General features: G+C 42.9%; 2 protein-coding genes across 3 annotated transcripts in view; one reads left to right on the top strand and one right to left on the bottom strand.

Annotated features, from left to right (window-relative positions):
• Positions 1-1,366: 1,366 nt before the first annotated feature.
• On the bottom strand, positions 1,367-13,508 carry RABL3 (RAB, member of RAS oncogene family like 3). Of its 2 annotated transcripts, none has more exons than XM_064722639.1 (8): positions 13,355-13,459; positions 13,079-13,170; positions 11,388-11,517; positions 8,438-8,552; positions 7,141-7,291; positions 6,449-6,520; positions 5,596-5,634; positions 1,367-3,017 (listed from the first exon to the last, which is right to left on the bottom strand). In XM_064722639.1, exons 1-8 carry the CDS (start codon positions 13,398-13,400, stop codon positions 2,952-2,954), a joined length of 711 nt encoding a protein of 236 aa, XP_064578709.1. In that variant the 5' UTR covers positions 13,401-13,459; the 3' UTR covers positions 1,367-2,951. The 2 variants fall into 2 exon arrangements, with proteins under 2 accessions (XP_064578709.1, XP_064578700.1); XM_064722630.1 differs by having other exon boundaries at positions 1,370-3,017; positions 7,141-7,294; positions 13,355-13,508.
• A 99-nt stretch (positions 13,509-13,607) lies between these two features.
• The window catches only part of GTF2E1 (general transcription factor IIE subunit 1), a 49,675-nt gene continuing 42,085 nt past the window's right edge, over positions 13,608-21,197 (top strand). Inside the window, exon 1 of the mRNA XM_064722651.1 lies at positions 13,608-13,717. The gene's annotated coding sequence lies outside the window, so the exon portion shown is untranslated. The remainder of the gene's footprint in view (positions 13,718-21,197) is intronic.

The following is a 21,197-nucleotide window of genomic DNA, read 5'->3' on the forward strand; positions in this document are numbered from 1 at the left end:
ATCCACTGAGAAATGAGAACCCAGACCCTGACTTCACCACAGTTGACTGATACTGACTGCAGGCTACAACTCAGCAGCTCATCCTTCATTTGTGACAAACGGAGCATATTGCAGCTGCCTCTGCAAATATAATCAATAATGAAAATTTGTATTAAGGTTGCACCCAAAATCCCATTACTGGATAGGTTTCACATGCTTAAAAAGCCAGTGGCATCCTTGCTAAATTTTCCACGCTAAGGACATACTCATATTCATTCTGATGATCCCCCCAGTCATCAGAGTGGTCACAGATCAACCAGAAAGCTCTGCTAAGCCCCTTGGGAACAGGGAAGGCTCGTGGTTTATTTGCTCTACATTTCACCTGCATGGGAGGTCCAACACATCTCACATGTACCTGCACCAGCCACCTTCACTGACACCTCTGGAACACAGCAGCTGGGCACACATTTCTGCCTGGGAAATAACACAGAGACATTGAGCAGCTTGAATCTAAAGGGACTGGGTAACAATGTTCTGATGTGAAATGTGTGGGCACCTAATACAAACCAGGGACAGACAGGACCAGAGATGAAGGAAAACAGAGAAACAGAATTTCAGTGGTACAGCAAAAGAGACAATGCATGGCACAGAGGAACAGAGAGGAAAATGGGAAAAAAGGGGAAACCGGAGAGCTGAGCAGGAAACACAAAGAGGAATCTTTGTGACTTCTTGTCATACAGGGGGGTCAGACAAATGGGGCAAATGGGGAGACAAAGAGGGATAGAATTTGTGGGAACAGGGAATGAGGTATAGGCAGACAAGAGGCAAGACAGACAGAAGGGTGACAGGGCATGGAAGAGGTGTGTGTGTGTGCAGAGAAAAGGAAGGTAAAACACATAAAACAAGTGTGACATAGAAAACTAAGTTGTCCGGTGTCACATCCCTAAGCTTGCAAGTGAAACATTTTTGGACAGCTGAAACAGGAAAGGTGGAAAAGCAACGTAACTAACTCCAGCTGCTCACATACTCCTGGTTCTGACAAGAAGCTGGAGCTCCCTGCACAAATAAATGTAACATCATCCACATGCACAACTCCATTACTCATCACCTTGTCCTAAGAAGGAAAAATTATACCTAATTGCTGAGATCTAAACAAACAAGATTCTTACTCTGGGCTAGAGGCCTATTTTAGAACACACAGACAGGTGAGCTGCAGCCAGGGGTTTGGCACTAAAGGTGAAGGAGGGAACAGCACCACAGTTTGCTTGTTCTGCTCTGCAGCCCCTTAGGAACCAGAGGGATCCCAGACCTGGTTCCCTAAGACTGCACCTGACCTTAAGAAAACAATTCCAGCTTTCATTGTCAAAGAATCAGAGACAGACACTGGGGCTGTCACGAGCTGCACAGCTCACACATGTGCTCTTTATTATGAATATTTTGGTACCTTGTTTCTTCTGGTTGTAAACTAACAACCTATTTCACACAAGCACCTAAAAACTTATTGCATTCATGTTTACAACTGCTCCCAGACCTTTCTGGAAATGGCCTAAGGAAAAGCAAAGCATCCATCTTTTTAATAAGTTTGACTGGTGCCCCCAGCTGTCACTTTTGTGCCTGATTAGTGGCAGTAGGCAGATTTCCATTTATTTCCAAGCAGCTGCCAGAAGAGCTGCAGGCAGAGGTAATCCAGAAACTGCAGAACTCTGCTCCCTGTCAATTTCACACCGGCATTTTACTTTCTTCTATCCCCATTTATTATTAATCTCTATTTATATCTAACTCCAGCTCCTAGTTGGCCTTTGCCAGGGGCTTAACCATTAGAGGTGACTGTGAGGAAGGTGTGGAAAGAAGGAAAAGCCATAAATCAGGCTTTTGCCACTCCATGGAATTCTAACAAAGTGAGAAACCGTGCAAAGCTTGGGCTCTTTAGGAAAGCAAGACCCTGTGCAGAAGATCAGACCAGATCAAGTCTCCTTTATCCTCACTGCTAACTATGTAAAGCAAACCTCTATTTCACAGAACTCTCCTCCCAGTCATGCTCAGTTTTTACACAGCTTTATATCCCTTCTAAATTTCTATCCATTCTAGTTCAGAGGATGTTCTTACATTCCATGTTTTCTGAATCCACTAAGTCCTCAGGCTCAGTAGGACCATGTCACATTTGTTCCAAATAAGCATTGTATAAAAACATACTTTTTCCATCAGTTTTCAATGAATTGCCTTTTAATTTAATATAAAAAACAAGACACAATCAATTATGAAAAGATAAACAGGAGAACCTGATTTACATTGCCCTCTCCAAAGTAAACAATTTTAATTTAAGGAGCAGAACTAACACCAGTTGTTTTCTACTAATGATTTTCTTTTTAAGGCTTCAAATCTTTTTTCATATCTTGCCTATTGCTTTTATCCCTTTTGGATAGGGATGAACAGTGTGCTCTAGGTGAAACAACATTCCATTCATTTAATGAAGGCATTCCATTATTTTCCAGACCACTCCTTACCCATCATTGTTTTGCTCACTTCTTTTGGTCACTTTACTGTACATGAGAGGCCCACTCAAAGTCATCTTCCCTTTAGAGGTAAAATGAATGCAAATCATTGCAAAGACTGTCCATAAGTTTTCCAAATGGAGACAAGGATGTCACATGTATGTGCTGTGTATGATGAAGTTTCCCACAGCAGTGAGAGGCATTCAATTTATTGCACAGTTTCCCCAGATGTTCCCATAGATGCAGATGGTCTGCAATCCTAAGCAATACTCTAGGTTCCTGATTAGGTTTTTGAAAAACCTCTCCAAAAGGTTTTCCAAAACCTTTCCAAGTCTTTTCCAACAACAGAAGCTTCAGCAGGCTAGCCAGCTGTAATACCATTTTACTGTGCTTGACAGAAGCATTGCTGCCTTTGAGCATCCAGTGGGAACAGGAATGTCTTTAGGAACTCAGAGAAGTTGTCTTCCACTTCTCCAGTGCTCAGTCATAATGAAGACTCTTCAGTGTTCCTCCTCCAAACCTCTTCCTTTCAGAGAAGCCAGGAATCTAGAGGCAGGGAAGACAAGCTGTCATGTCAGAATCGGCAGGAGCTCCCTCTTGCCCACACTGTTACCAAGCCAACTGCAGCATCTCCCACCTCTGCCATCTCCAGAATCAGGGCCACAGTGCTTCGGCTGGCTGCTCCAGGAGCAGCTCTAATTAAACACTGCACAGTTCCACTATGGCTCATCTGCTCTCTGGGGCTCCTTAACACTTTTGGCAAGGGAAATTGAAAGCCTCAATCCTAACACAGTTAATGACTGATTTCAAAGCAGATTCAAGTGCATACAAGAATTTCTCCTCCATTCATTTTTAAAACTATAAAATAATATAAACCAAGTCCTATCAAAGAGCTGTTGAGGCTTTATGCCTTCAAACTAGGCAGCAGCACTTCAGTGGTAGCTGAAAGTACAGTTTTATCAATGACTGAAAGCTTAAAGAAAATCATTGGGACAGAAATGGCTGCAACAATACAAAGGATTAGCACTCCTGCTTTTGCAGCCCATCTGCAGACACTGCTTACACAGTGACAATGGATGTTTACAAAGAAAATCTACTTGAAACCATCAGAAGCTTCTCTGGCCTTAACAGCATTTCAGACAGATTTTCAATCCAATGCACCTGTGAATCCCCAAAAAAGAGTGATGTGCTGCTTTCTAATACTGCATATCTGCCCTACTGGCATCATAAAACCATTTGATTACAGACCAGAGTAACTTTTACCTTACTCACTACAAACAAGCAGGAACAGCAGACCCTTGTAAACACACCCTCCCAAAAAAATTCCACACATTGATAGGAAATCCAGTCTATTAAAATGGAGGGAGTCAACCAAGCCCTACAAATCATGCCAGAAGCACAAGGGCATGTATGGATGGTGGGGACAAAAACATAATCTACAATTCGCAGCAGATTGCTCAGGTTACACACTTCACTGGTAAGCAGAGAGCTGAAGAGCTTTTCCAAAATAAAAGTCCCCTAAAAACTCCACAGATTAAATTTACTTGGGGTTTTCAGGCCCAAAACTCACATATGCAAGGTATTCACTAAGGTACTGGTTTATTCATCTCTGAAAAGCAATCATCTCTAAGAACAAAATCAGGCAGATTTGGTACAAAGGTTCACCTCATGAAAACTGCTTCAGGAATTTAAAGAGGAAAATTGCAATCATTGTAACTAAAAAGTACCTGAACATCATAGGTAAAAAGTTATCTGCTTTAGCATTTTTCACATCAAAGTCACTAATTAAGAGGAACAATTATTTATTTATCACATATCTGATTGAAGTCATAGCTATGAACAATTTGAAACTTATCATTCTTTTCATCCTGAAGAAGTTTATAACAGAAATACCTCAAAACACAAATAATTGTAGGAACCTATTGTAGAGAACCCACAAACACATTGGTAAGAGCCACATTAAGGAGATAACTTCAAATGGTAACATTAAGAGGTTGCATTGAAGTCTCCATTTCCAATTTGGATTTTGCCTCTTTAAACATGATTGTTTGCTGTTTGAGATTTGTTTTCAGCTTTTGAGCTGCTGTTAGGGAAGTAGACAGTCATCAGCAGGCTGCAGTCTGTGGCACACAGCCAAAAGGAATGTATAGTTAATCCCTGGATAGCCACTAAATAGGATCAAATGATGGAAATAAAAATCTTACATCATGCATCAAAGACAACCAGCACACAGGCAGGTTTCTGCATTAAGATATTATTCCCATGAAAGAGAAACTTCCTTTCAGTAGAATGTGGGGAGGAGAGGGGAATAAAAAAAGCCATCATGCAGAACTAAAAGAGGCAAAAGCAAATTTATTTTCAAAAGGCACTACAGCAGCACTCAAAGAGAGGAAACATTTTGTAACCTGTGACTATTTCCCCCCCACAGTCCAGGGGCTTTCAGCACAGCTACCTCTAACAATGTACAGGTGTGACTGTACTTCAGAGATGCTTTTCATGGTAACCTGCAACACCTTGACGTAAGGTAAATGCAACTTCACTACTCCCTGCATGGCAGACTGCACGTGGGGAGGTGGGGGGCACAAAAGCTGTAGTGGCCTGCCCAAAACAGAAGTCATTTTGCTGGTACTTCCCCATCTGGCTGAAAACAGTGAATTCAGTCTTTTAGGAATGAATTACAAGCTGACATCATACTGCCACTTTCCCTGTGGCTCCACTGAGTCTCTGGAAACTACCTGTATTAAACATAAAATCTCATTCCAGCTGTACAGAAAAACCCTTTCATTGACCTTCAGGATAGCATCTATGGCCTTAATCTGCAACCAAAGCTGACAGAGCTGAAAGAAATCATATTTGCCCATTTTACCTCACTCTTCCAACTTGCAGTATGTTAGCATACTTAAGTATTTCACTGCCAATCACTTTACAGACAAATACTTCAGCTGACAAAAGTCAGCCATTCTTCTGTCTAGCCTTAACAGCTGTGCTCCCACAGATACAAGAATGAAATTACCAGCACAGATTGCCACTTAGCTTGCATGAAGCTGTGTTTTCAAGAGGCCTATGTCAGCAGTTCACATTACACAGGGAGAAATGAAACAAAAGAGGAGGAAAAGTGACAAACCTGATTGCCATCTCTCAAGACGTATCTCTTCTCTATGACCTGGGAACAAGAGAGAATGAGCTCAGCTTGCACAGCACATGCATAACCTCACCTTGCAACCAACACTTCACACATGAGCACTGAACTCAGGGCTAAGGGACAAGGTCTGACCCCACACCTCTGCCACAGGCCTACAGCTTTAGTGCACACACAGCAGTGGCCACCCACAGCCATCCTTACACAAGCTCTCTAAGCTGTCTGATCATCCTCAACTTTGACACAGCCCTCCTGGGTAATGGAGTGATGGTTTGTGTGCCTCCTGCTTCAGACTCAGTTACTCCCATTCCCTCTGCAGGGATACTGGTTCCTACCACTGCACAGCAGCCCCACTATGCTATCTTTGCCCAGAGGATGCTTAAAACAGAGCATTCCCTCTCTCATTTGCACAGTAGTACATTTGCCTAATGGTCTCTTCTTCAGGAAGGGAGAATAATATTCTTAATTAATTTCTTAATTCCTAAAGGTTGCTTTAACTAGGATCAACAGAGCTAACCAGTCTTGTATCCCCCCACATTACTACCTCAGAATGCTGCAACCCCTCTGGCCTGCCAGACAACTTCAAAGGCAGAAGCAGAGTGTCTTTGCACATTCGTGAGTTCTTTTTCACTGCTCTATGCAGATCAGGAACTAAATCTTCAAGCAGATCAGCTACCTCCTGTAGGGTTCCAAAAGCAGATCAATCTTTGGCCCTCCCACACCTAGCTTGAACCAACTCAAGAGAATGGAATGTGAAAGGAGCAGCTTAAACTGTTGCTCATGCTCAAATCCCAACATTTGATGCACAGGACAATAAAACATCCTTTCATTGACTTACCTTATCAAAAAACCTGCTCAGTTTGACAGCATTGGATGAACCTGCAGCCAGATAACGAGGATTGGTGCAGTCCTAGAACACCCAAAAAGACAACAACAAACCAAGGAAATCAGTGCAAGGAAGCCAAACACAAGAAAATGGAACATACCCTTTCCCTGACACACACCATCAGCAAGGGAAAACAATGGATCTGCTGATTTCTGCTCCACAGTCACTTCAGAGAAAAGACCAACTGCAGAATTGCAAGCAACCCCTCATATGCTCCACATATTCCTTCCACCACCAGCTGTGCAGTCAGGCAGGGATTTGTACAGGCTACACCTGAGACTGGGAGTGTGTATACAAGCATTGACACAGCACATGTGTATTTTTACACCCACAGATCTATATAAAGTTGTCTTCATGTTTCATTCAAAGACAGTCTATGTCAGAGTTATGAACATGAAAAAGAAAATTTAACTCCCAGCCAACAATTCAAAGCTTAAGGGACCTTACCTAATACCCCTTACATCTCCTAATAGTGAACAAAGACATCTGTTTCAACAAGCAAGGGGCAGAGCCAACAGAAATGTGAATGACTGGCACTACTGGAAAAATCTCCAAAAGCCAAATTTTTGTTTCATCTTTACTTACTAAAAATTGGACTCATTCCTATACAAAAGAAAAACAACAAAGATGACAAGGATACAAACCAAATTTATCTCTTCAGCATTGAAATCCTCAGCCAAGAATGCTGTTCTGGTCAAAACTTCATTCCTCTTAGTTTCTGGGATCTGATCCAGTTTGGTTCCTATTACCAGCAGTGGGATCTGGTTATCACCAAACTGTTCACGGTCATAGTCACTGCTGAGGGAAGCAAAGACAATCCTGAAGGAGGCAATGCCCATGTAAGTGGGCACAAGCACAACATCACCTCCCCTGTGCCTCTCAAAAACCAGCAATTTATCTATTAATAATCATTTAATCTAAGTTAAAATATGCAATATCTTTACATTAAGGAAGAGCTTCTGCACCTAAGTCACTACAAAGGAATCCAAGCTTCAATCACTCTCCTTAGCTAGAATAATCACTTGTCTGTAATTTTTTACCTAAACCAAGGTTTCTAGCAAATACCAACAGCAACAACTTCAGCAAGAATTCTAGTGGCTGAACATCTGTCCTTTACAGAAGTTAAACTTCTGAAAATGAAAACAATTGTGAAGAACCTGTCTGTGGAGACACCAGAGAATTTTGCAGTTTATTCAATGCAAATCCTCTTTCCCATTTCCTACATTTCTACAGGACTGTTCTGTGTACCAGAACAGACAGATAAACAATTGATATTTTTCCCACAAAAAGCCACTCCTCACTATTGCCTTCCTGCTCATGTGTGAGGTTTAACAATGATTTTAAAACCTCCTTGACTAGATGGATGACAGGAGCAAAGAGGTGCAGGAGGAAATCCTTGACAAGGTGTTGGAGAGCTAATTATGAACATGCTGTTTAAGCAGAGTTTTCTAAGCTCTTTTTGCCACGCTCCTAAAATAATTCCCTCATCACCCAAACCAAAAATGTATGAAGTGAACTTCCTCAGTCTTGGTGCATGGAGGGGAATGCCTCTTTGCCCAGTCACATTATTCCATGACATTTCCTCTACAATGGCATCTCTCAGTGCAGACAGAGAAATCTTGTAACTGGGACTGGACCCACTCTCACAGAGGCCTCAGACAAATAAAGGATGCATAAACATCTTTTCCCTTAAAGCAAGGTCTCTGCCACCCAGTTTGGGAATCTGCTGTCAGAACTGCCTGATATTGCCTGGCAGTATAAAAGAAAAAGAACAATCAACAGACAACTTTCTTTGATATTCCCCATTTCTTTCTTTCTTTCTTCTAAGTCCAACCACATGTACTTTCCTGTGGAGACCAAGCACCCTTAGAGAGGAACAAAAACTTGTACAACTGCTTGGAATCACCATGTCTGAGCTCTGCATGTTTGTTTTTCACTCACCCATTTGTCACAAGAACTCCTGTTGGAGCAACATCTCTGTTGAGTGCTTCCACAGACCAGCGATACAAATTCTGGGATGATTTCTTGTTGGTCAAGTCATGCACTAAAATTATCCCTGCAGGGAAAGACAAGACAGCAAGATGCCATTTAAAGATACATATTCTCCTCCTTATCTTACCAAAATGACACCCACAGGTTCCCAGATATCTGAGAAGGAAGGGACTGTTGAAGCAGTTCTGTTACAGTGAATAAGTAAGGCTGAAAATATCAGGGTGCAACAGGTTTTTTAAAGCTGCTTATCAAGAATTGGCTAAGAGCTAGGAGAAAAATCACATGAAAGCAGGAAACAAACAACCATCTCAAGCTTTAATCTGCAAAAGGCTTGCAGGCATTCACTGATTCTGTCTACTTCTCATGACACTGAAATTCTATATTACTGCAGCAGAAAATTCAGCCTTTCTCTGGTAAACATAATTATTTTTTATCCCACTATCTATAAAGTCTGAAGGCTTTTTCTTTGTTTTAAAGGAGTTCAGAGAGAACTACTGGTTTCCTGTTTTTTTAAGAATTAATGCTATATATTTGGGGAGGTATCCAAAGGGAAAACAGACACCAACAAAATTTCACAGTCCACTAAATGGCTGGTAAAAGCATAAATAAATAAGACTTACTGCACTTAGGATTAAGTTTCTAGCATTTTTCATTACCATGAGCCTTCAAAATGTAAATTCTGAGACAGAGTCAAGCTTCCTAGCTGTGCTATTAACAGACACCCACTTCTGATAACCACAGTTCCTAACTCAATTACCAACTCCTGCTAGCAAATTTCTTCTATTTATTCACACCTTCTGCAATATGTGGAATGTTCCCACTTCCTCCAGACTTCAAGCTACCATCAATTCAAGGACAAAATGGAATGATATCCCTTATCTGCATTAGGATTCATTCTCAAAACACTTCACAGCCTACAGGTAGAAAAAACTCACTAATTTAGTCTTTCACCATAACTTCCAGAGGTGCCACCCACTGCTAGGAACAAACCACATTTCCACAAACATTTTCCACTGCCCCACATGACTGTGCACAGGCTCTCCCACGAGAGTTCCCAGCATATCACAGCTGTAGCCCTATTTCAAGGCATTTATCTCAGTAACACTATAAAAAGGCAACTCTGCTGCGTGCCCACCCCCAGTGTAGAGAGAAAATGCCTGATACAACAAAACTTGGCCTACAGCAACAGATCCAGAGGCACTGCTGCACAGCCTGTGAGAAACACTCCCCACCTCTACACTCTCTCCCTCAGTTATGTCTTTGATTTCCTTATGCGCTTCACCTAAAACCTGCACAGTTAGCTGCACCAGCAGGAAAAGGCTGCCAACATCCAAAAAGAGCAGGCAGGGTCAATGACTACTCCCAGAAATGCTCCTCCCACAACAAGGTGTGCAAGGCCAAGCCTTACTGCCCAGTCACTGTCCTCAGCTATCACAGTCCCCACACCAGGTGGAAGATGTGTGGATAATCCCAAACCAAAGTGTACCAGCCTGGTCAGCAGCCTGCTCAGCTGCTGCCACAACCAAACACTGACTGGCTTTCAGACCACTGCAGGCCCAGAAAGCACAAGCAGTCAGGCAGAAGGAATGCATTCATCTCCTCTTCTTAAATCAGGTCAAGCAGAGGCAATTTGTGAGACAAGCTCTAATGGAGAAATTAATCTAATGAAAGAAAAAAGACCCAAGGTTAACTACCAAAGTCAACACTCTTCATATGCAAGCTGTCTAATTAGTATCTTTTGGGCAGTGGAGATAAATAACTCTATTTTAATGTCATCAATTATAACTCAGATGCAGAAGTCCAAGACTTCATTTCCTAATGGGCTGTTCTAAGGTATTTCCAAGTCTGACCCACACTCCTTGGCACACTGCAGATTTGGTATCAAAAAGAAATCAATTTTTTTTCATATACCAAAGAGGCTTGCTTTGAGGGCACAACTCAATTCTCATGCACAGAAATCTGGTTAACAGTATAAGCAAGAGGTACCTAACACAGTTTTCCCCCTGAGAAAAGAGGAAGAAATAAGTAGTTAGTCACAGGCCAAAAACGTTTATTGTGTGGCTTAACATGGTACTGAAAAGTCTTCAAATGAGAGGGAATAAGCAAAGAGAATCAAACAGAACACTTGAGCCAGATTTTCAGAAGCAGTTCTTACTCTGATACACCTCTAGTTTTAGTGAACTATCCTGGGATGACAAAAAGTAACAATTCAAATACTGCACTGTTATGTTTATAATCTCTTATTTACTCTGGTTAGAGACACAGATGAACTACTAGGCCTTTAAGACAATATTTCAACAGAAGGCACAAAATACTACTTCCTACATATGCAGCAAGTTGCAAGATTCAACTCTTAAAAATAAGTTGGTAAGCTAAATGAGCAGAGGCAAGATGGTTATCAGCATATGGCAATTTTATGGGACACAGTTCAAATTTGCCAGGGTAGGATGTAACGATCAAAGTTCATAAAAACTGAAAGAATCATTTTTCTGCTGTAAGTTTTACAACCGAACAGACAAGAAAATATAAACAACAACTAAAAAAAAACCCTTAAAAAATATAAATCACATATCTGCAGTATATCAGACCTAGAAAGGTGAAGGTCTGATATACCTTCACTGCACCTTCAAAGCCTCCCTGCTGTGCCAGCAGCATCAGACTGAAGGGAAAGGCTGATAGAGCTCATCTGTACAGGTTTGCCTGAAAAAAAATCTGCTGATCTGCCATTCACTACTGAATCCATAAAATTCTGCCTACAAATAATAACATTTTTCCTGTATAAATCAGAAAGGAGAACAATGTAGTCCTCAGGCAGGCTGCCTGGAACTCTGCCCCAGAAGCAAGGGACAGCTCCTTACAGAAACAGTATTAAAACCACACTTACACCAAGCAGACTTACCATTCAGCAAATTATAGAAAACAGCTCGTGTGCTTTTCACACTGGTGGCACTGCCCACAGAACCTCCAACATCCCACAGCTCAATGTAATAGGTCTTCTCTTCTGGGGTTCCTTCTTTGTAGTCATGGATCTGATGAAAAATTCACAACACACATAACCACAGCACCCTGCCACAGGAGTTAATCCACATGGCACAGCTGGAAGGATTATTGTGCTTGGATAGAAATTTGGAAATTCTCATGCTGACACTGTTTCAAACCTCTCAAGTGGAAGAGAGATGGAATGAGTCAAGCAGCAGCCACTGGACGCCACAGAGATGGAGATCACCATCTCATGTTAGAGGGAGCCTGGTGAGTGAACAGGGAGCATCCTGAGCATCTCAGTGTTAACAAACCCAACATCTCATGATGTGCTCAGACACAGTGTTTTGCTAAAGCAAATGGAAAAATTAAGGTCTTGACTTCTTACAGTTGTTAAAACCCACATGGCAGCACTGCAAGAACATTAACACAGGTGACAGACCTGGATTCCAACTAACCACATCTTTTTCCTACCAAACTCTGACATCTCAACTGAATTAATCAACAACTTCTGCCCCCAGATCTGCTGAGTAGTTTTGCCCACAATCTAACAGGACAGCCATGTTCCTCTCCTCAGATTTTGGAAATACATTTCTAACCTAGGGCAAAGCATTTCAAGGAGAATGCAGCAAAGAGTGATGAAGGAAAAAACATTTATCAATGTCCCATGAGGGCTGGAGGCTGGGCCAAAGAACTGCTGGATGGGCATCCTCATTCCGCCCAGAGCAGGTCCTGCAGCAAGCAGTCAGGAGGAGCAGCAACCCCATGGTCACAACTGTCTCCAAATAGCAGGTTAGAAATTCACCACTACTTTATCTGGCAGTGAGATGCAGCAGCAGCACTTCACAAATGTGTACATCAGTCACCAAAACTTACAACTGTTTATACATTTTGGCAAACAAAGGAATTAGCGCTCACTGGCTCACTGAGTGACCCAGTTGTCTTCATTAATTAGTATTTAATCTTCTACTGGTTATTGATTTCTCACTTCTCATGCTATGTAGCCCACTTTTTCAGCCTCTTTTATTATCTTTTTCCCAGGTCTTATTAATTGTCTTTGTTAGTTTCTTCTTCAACTCTGCTTTCTCTAACATGTCTTTGTGGTTTATGAATTCTGCATTCCTGGTGTCCAGGTCTCAGGAATAAATTTCTCCTGTTAATTTCTTTACTCAGGTCTAAGAGCACTGAAGCATGCCAGGCCCTGAATTTTAATTTGTTTTTCGAACACATGAGCATCATCCTGAGCTTTCCTGTGTTCCCACAAGCTAAATGAGTGAACAGTTTTCCCCCACTGTGTTTGGCTGACAATTTGGCCGCTCCTTGTCTGTTTCTCAAGGAACCAGCCACCCTGTGACACACCAGTGGCCATTGCAGTAGGGAGCAGAGCTACGAGTGACAAATCTCTTGTCTGACAGTGACAACCCTGGAAGGTCAAAACTTGCTTACACAAGTGCTTGGCTCACGTTTGACGCTACGTGCATCAGATGAAGCCCTCAGCAAAAGGCATGACCAAAGTACAGCTCTGTCTGGGGCGGTAAGTCATTGAAATAAAATGTCCAGGCCCTTCCCTTACACAGCTCCGAGCCACCAAGAGGCCTGCATGTCACCTACTCGCACATCCACGGAGCAGCCCACAGTCCAGGACGGGTTTCCCAGCACCTGGTTGTGGCACAAGAGGTGGACGAGGGACGATTTCCCGACACCTGCAAGCGCACAGAGAGAGAACAGCTCCTGGGGACGGTGCCAGGCTTACAGGTGGCGAGGCCGGGAGCAGCACGGAGCGAGCGCGGGCGCTCCCGGCCCCTCAGCGGTAACGGGGAGGGAGGCGAGGAGCAGATCGCCAGGAGCGGCCCCAGGACGCACGGCCTGGGGACACCACGGACTCACCGGAGTCGCCCAGCACCAGCACCTTGACCCTGTCCAGAGCCGCCATCTTTACCCTGCTTAGCAACAACGCCCGGCCACCGGCGTGCCCGCCAATCGCGGCGCGCGTTCTTGCTGCTTCTCTCAACCCATTGGCTGCCTGCTCGGGCGGCCAGCGCGTTCTCACTCTTGATTGGCTTAGCCCCGGCGGGGGCGGGAAGGCGCCGTTCCGTACGGGCAGGCGATTGGCTCGTTTCCGTGTCGCTCGGCAGGGGGGGGCGGCGCGGCGCAGGCGCGGGCGGTGCCGGCAGAGGCGCGCGGCGGTGACGCGGTGGCGGAGCCGCTGGAAGCGCCGCCCGGAGCCGGGAGAGCTGGAAGCGGCGCCAGGTCAGTGCCGGCCCCGGGAGCGCGGGGTGCCTGCGGCCCGCGGGGCCCCCGCTCCCCGCACCTTGTGCCCGTCTGGGCCCCTTCCTCGCCTTGGCTCCTTCCCACCGTTTGCCGTTCCTCCTGCGGTGTTTGTTGAGGCTTCTTTGTTTTATGTGATTTTTTTTTTTTTTAAAGAGGTCCTCCTGACCTCCTCTTGCCCTAGGGAGTCGTACACAGTTCGATGTTTAAATGTCAGCACATGAAATGGGTAGAGAGCGGGAAGCTGTGCAGGGGCTCTCCCGCTGGCTGCGTTGAAGCTCATGTGCCGTGTGTGCTTCTGAGGGCACGCAGGGCTGTGGGCTTCTGCCAGAGCCGGCTCAGTCCTGCTTGGCTCATTCCTTGGAGCCAGCTGTGGAACCATTCCGTGTTCCAGGTCAGCAAGGTGACGTTTGATCGGTGTTTTTTTTTTATATATTTTTTCTCTTTTGTTACATTATTACATTATTATTATTATTTCATTCTCTCTGGCCTCAGGAGCGGGCTGGTTCCCGAGAACAGCAACACAGTGGCACCGAGCTGCTGTTAAATGGGTCCGGCCATAGGCCTGTGCCGTTCCAGCCGGCTCACAATGAACAAGGAGGATCAGCATTCTGGAAAGGATGTTCAGCTGAGGTGCATTTTCTTGAAGTCTAGGTAGCTTAATGTTTTTGTCCACAAAAGTTGGAGTTTTTTCTTTCATCTTTTCCAGTGCAGTGGCATCCTCTCTTACATGCTGGTTCTGTTGCTCATCAGAGTTCACCGCCAGCTCGCTGCACTGTTGAAAAACAGCAAAAAGGGGAAAAGAAATTATTTTTCTACCTTTAAGCAATCAGTTTGGTGCACGGGCTGGTGTTGTGAGGGCAGAGCCATGTGCCTGGGAAGGAGCACATGCTTTCAGGCAGGAATGAGGCTTGATGGGAATTGCATTCCTGCCTTCCACTTCCTGTGCCATACAGCTCATTTGCTCACAGGATGCTTTAGGGGATTCTTCTGAACAAGAGACTGAGTTAATTAAAGCTAATCTGGTGTCTTGTTACTTAGTTTCTTTGTTTCTTTATTGCTTGTATCCACGGTATGTACCCAATTATCTGCACTCTCATACACTAGAACTGTACTGGACCCAATACTTCCATAACTTTTCATTGTCTTTCTGGAATTTCCAAAAGGCAATATTGCTCACATCATCTATCATGATGAAAAGTGTGGTGTTCCAGGTCCCACTGAATCCATAATGTGAAAATCAATTATTGCATTTTTTCCTGTCAGAAATGTAGAAAGGAATGCTGGGGTTAAATTCACTGTGCTTTGGTGTAATCATGACTTCCTGGGCTTGATATGTGAGAGAAATGATCTTACTTTCTTCCCTTTAAAGAGGCCCCCAAAACCTTACAACTTCATTGTGTGATGGCTGATGCTTACACATCTCCAAAATAACACATATTCTCCTGGTAGGTTCAAATCAGTCTAAATTGTAGGAGGTTCTGGTATCCATAATTAAAATTTTCTAACAGCATCACATTACAGTTAGGTTAATTTGCCACCATGTGGGGAAAACTCCCCACTCATCTCCATCCTTAGCCATGCATTCTTTTCTCTGTTTTGTTTTGGCTCTAGTCTGGTAACTTAAATGATTCAATTCTTGAACTTTTCCCCTTTGACCTCTCTGAAATGTCCCACTTTTTTATTTTGGCAAGTTAGTTTTTCACTTTTTGTCAATCGATTCTTGTTGCTACATGAGTAGTGGACTGCCAGAATTAAGACAGAAGGGTGTGGGGCTTGTGGCAAAAGGCAAGGAAGGAAAAGAAAGACTTCCCTGGGGGAGGGAGGTGTAATTTGACGTCAGCGGCAACAGGAAATTTCATCCATTTGTGTGCATGCACACAGGTGGTCCTGTAATTTCCTGACACCTTGCTATTGTTTATGCTGGATTAAGATTACAAAAGTGATTGAGAATTACATCCTGAGCCTGAATTGTTCAGTTTCTGCCTGGTGTGGTCAAACCTCGTGGCCTTATTACAGTTCTGTGTGTTTTTACTTGTGGAATGAGAGGAAAGCACCCTCATTTCAGCCAGGCCCCTCAGCCTTTCTGTGTGCAGCTGCAGCACAGCTTCTCATCCTGAGTGAAGAAAACCCTTTGGCCTCCTGGTTTCAGTTTATGGAAAGCCAGCAAGAAGGGATTTCAGTGAAAGCAGATTGTTCTTTTCTGCCCTTATACTTCAAGGCAGGTCTCATAATGAAAATACACTTATTTCTCATCAAGATGTAGTGCAGGAGAAAAGCTGAGCAGCAGTGTTCATGAACTCTCCAGGGAATGAAACTCAGTAAGCTCTTGATAAAATGACAGAAGATTTTATTTTGCAATTGATGTGGGATAAAGGCAGTTCTGGGCTCACTACAGAGAAAAGCAAGTGAAAACAGGACTTGAAAGTGGAAGATTCTGTGCCCTTTTCTGGAAAGGATGAATAGTATCTGAGGTTACATTGTACAGACAGTGAAAATATTGATAACATGTTTTCCCACTGTAGTTCTGATATTTATGTCTTCCCTTCCTGTTCTCAGGAAGATTCAGCATTGCTTCTCTTAGCTTAGCCTCATCATCTTCTGAAAAGCAGAATTTTAAAGCTGCCTAGAGTGAGAGGCTACAAAACTGGGATCTGGTGTTTGCAAGTGACAGCTGGAGCAGGCTATGGCATGCTCTGGCTCCAGGAAGGCTGTTGTACCTGCCACATCCACAGCAGAGGGGATTCTCTCAATATATCCTGATTTGGATTTTACCTGAAGAAACTCAGGTCACCACTCACCATGTCAGTGGTGTAAGTAAATAATGCTTTCTCCTCTTTCTTAAAAATCTTGTGTCAGAAGCTTGAAGAAGCATTTTGTGGTTTCAATGATTTAGTGAGAAAGAGCACTAATTAAATAAATGTGGGGGAAAATAGGAAGGACCTGTGCAAGAGTTAACAGTGTGTCTGATAGCCTACAGACAAACCTGCAACTCCAAGTTTTCCTCCAAAACAGATCTGGGGTGTTTCAAAAGCTTTGTACATCCTTGTGAGTCTGAAGAGCAGTCTGCTTCCTTTTTAAGATTCTGCTTCTAAAGATCCTCTGTCAAATATATTAATGGTGAGACCATTGCATTTTCTGGATAAAACTAATGTAAGTCTCAAAAGTTGCATGTTGAAACAGGAAGATCTACATTTGCAGTATTAGATAAGAATTCATATTAATTCACTGGCTGATGTGGGTTTTCATATTTTCTAGTACTATTTTCATCTACATTGTGGCTTCTAGGTTACCACCCTTCTAGCACTCTTTGTCTCAGTTTGAGTCAGGAAAAGCAGGAAGAAAAACAGATCTAACTTCATTAGCACAATTCCTGTTAAGAGTTCATTGGAATTGAAAACTCTTGAAATTGTTGTATGTGAAAAAGAAGAGTTCAGTTGTTTTGATGTTGCATCAGGAAGGACCTGAAAGTGGAGGTGTTTGCTCAATTCAGTTTTTGGCTTCTGTGTGGTCTCTGATCCCATCATACCGAAGGGTTTTTTTCACTTGTTCTCCCCCTGACACCCTTCCTGGCATCTCTGGTTATGCTGAAGGCCTCACACATTTTACTAAACCTTAGGTACAATCTTGCAGAAGGTATCCTTATTTTCTTCACCCAGCAGATCTGATTGTGTTGTGTAACTGTAAGTCTCTTTTTCCAGGGTTGCCTTTTATAGACACATCAATATTAATTCTTTCAATTACAGCAATTTAAAAAACCCAACAGATGTGTGTTTAGGTTTGCTGTCCTACTGTGTTAACACAGACAGGTCTGCTTTCCTCCTGCACCCATAATACTGAATTGTATTAATGTGATTACCCAGAACAATTCCCCAACCAACTGTCTCTTTTAATAAAGTCCATGTTTAAATTTGGAAATTCTTCTTTTGGCTGTTTCTGAATATGATGCTGTCCAGGGTGCCTTATCATTGCTGCTGGAGGTGCTTACTGGCATAGCTGAGTATCCTGGCCATTGTATTGTTTTTGCCTGAAAATGTTCCTTGATGTTCATAAATGATTCAGGTCAGTTCAGACATTATTATGAAACAGATGCACGCCCATTAAAACCTTGTTAAAGGTGTTACCATATTTCTTTGCACAGGTAATTAATTCAGGTTTGACTTACTGCTTCAGCAGAAGGTGAAATCATTGCTAAAGGATGCAATGGTAAAGTCCCCTGGGTTTGAATTTTGTGAGCTGAATCAGTGTCCTTTTGGCCTGGTGAAAGATGGTAAGAATTTGCAGTTTAGGGATTAAAAGCCTTGGGTTCTTCATGGGCCAGGCATCACTTGGCCTGGTGAGATCTGGCAGTGGAATGCACTTGCTTTTGGCTTTTTTTCCCTCAGAAATGGCACTAATCAATTTTTTGTTTCACCCAAAGACTGTTTTCTGCAGGATTTAGAACTTAGTGTGTTAATCCACTTTTGAAGTGGAGGATAACAGGGAAGAATAGTTTCTGGTGTTTTCAGAATGCCTGTATTTCCATATATCCCCACCTGGAAGGAAACAGTATCACAGTCAAGATGCCCTCTGTTACCTGAGAACACAGAACATTTGGACATCACTCAATCTCCAGCACAATAGAGGAAACTGTGTTAAAACTCCTACTGCCACTAGATGAAAAAGAATATTTTCTAGTGATTGACACTAAGAAATATTATTAAATCTGTGAATGTTGCTGGAAACTCTTAGAGTTGGTTTTATTTATTGGCCCCCTGTAGGTCTCTGTTTAAGCTGTTTGAGTGCATTATTCAGGAAATTGTACTTTAAACCTGTGTTGGAAGTATCCGTGGAAATCTGCAACTGTCTTATCAATGCAGAGAAAGTGCTTTCCATCAGCTCTCAGATGAGGTGTCCAGAGTGAGATGTGCTTATTTAAAAGCACTTTTCTCCTTTTTTTATTTCAACTGATATCTGAAGGTCACTGTGCCCCTGCAAGTTGCATCACCAAGTTTTCTGTAAGGAAGTTGTAGGGAAAGTGGATTGTTGAGGAGAGAAAGTTGTCTGCTCTTTTGACTTTAAAAAATTTGACTTTTTAACCCTCTGGGGTGCCAGGTTTTATTTAAAATTGATCTTTACATTTATTCTTTCCTGTGCTTTAACTCTGAGTAAGATTTAATCAATTAGAATAAATCGAGGCTTCCCTCCAGCTTCTGCATTGGCATTGTTTCGTAGTGTCAGTATGTTGCTGACAGATACAGTCAAAACCAAGATTTGTCTTTAGGTGACTGAAAGACTGAAAAAATACCAACAGAATGATGTTAATCTTCAGAGACAATCTCCTCTGACAGTATTTAGATTTGGTCTGACTTAGAGATTCCCAAATAGTGCATGGCCAACTCTTGGTGGGGCATCATTTATTGCTAACACTTTTACCTTCAATGCAAAGCTCTCTAAAGCTCTCCTTTGTGTGAGATGAATCACTGTGTCTCTGGCATGCCAGAGAAACCTGGCTGACTCTGGAAGTACTTGTTTCATGGGTAGTTTGTGGTGTGATAGATGTGTTTTAATTGAATTTCCTTAAGGGGAAGCTGTAGCTGGACATCCAGGCATTGTTTGCTGGGAGCTATTCTCAGCCTGCACACCAGCAGTCAACAAATGACATTCAGTAATTTCAATCTGAGCACTGCAAATACTATTTGGCTCTAAGTTAGAGGGAAAAAAAAGCTCAAGCAGGGAAGTGTTCTAAAAGAAAACCACGAAGGTGCTGTTTTTCTTACCCAACAGGCAGAAAAGACAGGATGATCTTGAGTTAGTTACTGTGAAGCTTCACATTCCACAGCCTTTGCAGTGGTACTGGCCACAACCCTTGAGAGGAACATCCCTCCTCAGTGGCAGCAGAGGGTAGGGGTGGAAAAGGAGTAAAGCTTCAGTGGCTAATGCTACACTTTTTTGAGAGGATGCTGTTTGTCATAAGAAAAAAAAATCCAAGCAGACTACTGTGATCAATGATCACAGATCTTTGAGAAGTCTGAGCTGATGGAGTGAGTCAGCAGCTGCTTGGTTGCAGAGTTGGTGATCTCAGAGGGATGTCTTAGTGTGGGGAGTGGACACAAGTTGTGTGATGGTGTGTGTGAAGAGGCCTATCAGTGCTTTTATGATAGTGATGAAAAAAATAGGATACTCATCCAGATCCTTTCTTCTGCTGTCACTTTTTCCTTTATTTGATAGGCTTGATACTGGACAGATGCATACACAGTGTGTGAAACATCTAATGGAAGTGAAAATTAGGATTGGAAGAGTTTTACGATTTAATATATTAGTTCATGGACAAAAATTGCATAGCAATGATGAAAAAACCAGAGATTAGGGTAAGAGGGGTTTTCTTCAGTGGAGGGAACCTTTTGTGTAAGAAATGGTTGCTCATGTCTTAAGCTAGCATAGAAAATTCCTACAGAAAAAGATAATTCAGAGTCTCATTTGATGTTAGCTGGAAGTGCAACCTTCTGAATGGCTATTTCAAAAGCATCTCTAATACTTTCTTCTTCCCTTCAATCACTGGTGTTTGTGAGCTAAATCTGGCAGGGGTGACAATGTGAGGAATTCCTTGCATATGATTTTATGTATGTTGCCATGTATGTCATAGGCATGACCATTTCTGCCATTTGATGTTATTGTGAAGAAAAGGAAAGTGAAAATAGAGTACTTAGAAATTATTGTCTTGTCACAGGCAGCCTGGTAAGTGGTGGTAAGTAACTCAAAGGATATTTCATGAAATATTCTCCTCTTTTTTTAAACTTCATCACTTCATGTTTGCTATGTCTTGACTTTTGCTTCATTTATTATGCTATGTTATTCATGGGCTTTTAAGGCCTGAATGTGGGACTTCAAATGAAGGTTCAGTCCTCTGTAAGGACCTCTTTGCTCATATAAGAACAAGGCTGAAGCAGTTTGTGGTGTAGCAGTTGGGAGTGCTAATGCTGCAATGTCCTGGTTTGAAAAGGAAGTGAGTTTTTTGGGAGTGTGGTGGTCAAACCAGTAGGTGCTCAGATTTGAATATTGGCACCTGGTGTGGCCACTGAGGACATGGATATGCCTCTGAGAAGCCAGGGGGTTAAAAGCAGAGAGCTCCCAGGGGGAAGCTCTCTGGGTTCTGGTGGATATGCAGGTAGCTGACTGAGGAGTGTTCATGAGCAAGGATCTGTTCTCATGGTGCATCTGGGAGCTTTTGCTTGAGGGCTGCCAGCCTGTACTGCAAGCTGTGCTCATGGTGCATCTCTGCCCAGGGGTGGCTGAGGTGTTAAACCTGGCAGGGCTGCTTACAGTGGGACAGAGTGATGTCAGCTGAGGCCCCCAGACTCCACTCTTGGGCTGTCTTAGGACCTTTCTTGCTGTAGCCATTGTTTGCTTTTCCCAATTTGCAGGTCTCAGCTATGCCAAAGCTGTCTTCTGGAGGACAGCTTTCTTACTCAAGCTGTGTTGG

The sequence above is a fragment of the Zonotrichia leucophrys genome, chromosome 1 (assembly GCF_028769735.1).
Source record: "Zonotrichia leucophrys gambelii isolate GWCS_2022_RI chromosome 1, RI_Zleu_2.0, whole genome shotgun sequence".
Taxonomy (NCBI): domain Eukaryota; kingdom Metazoa; phylum Chordata; class Aves; order Passeriformes; family Passerellidae; genus Zonotrichia; species Zonotrichia leucophrys.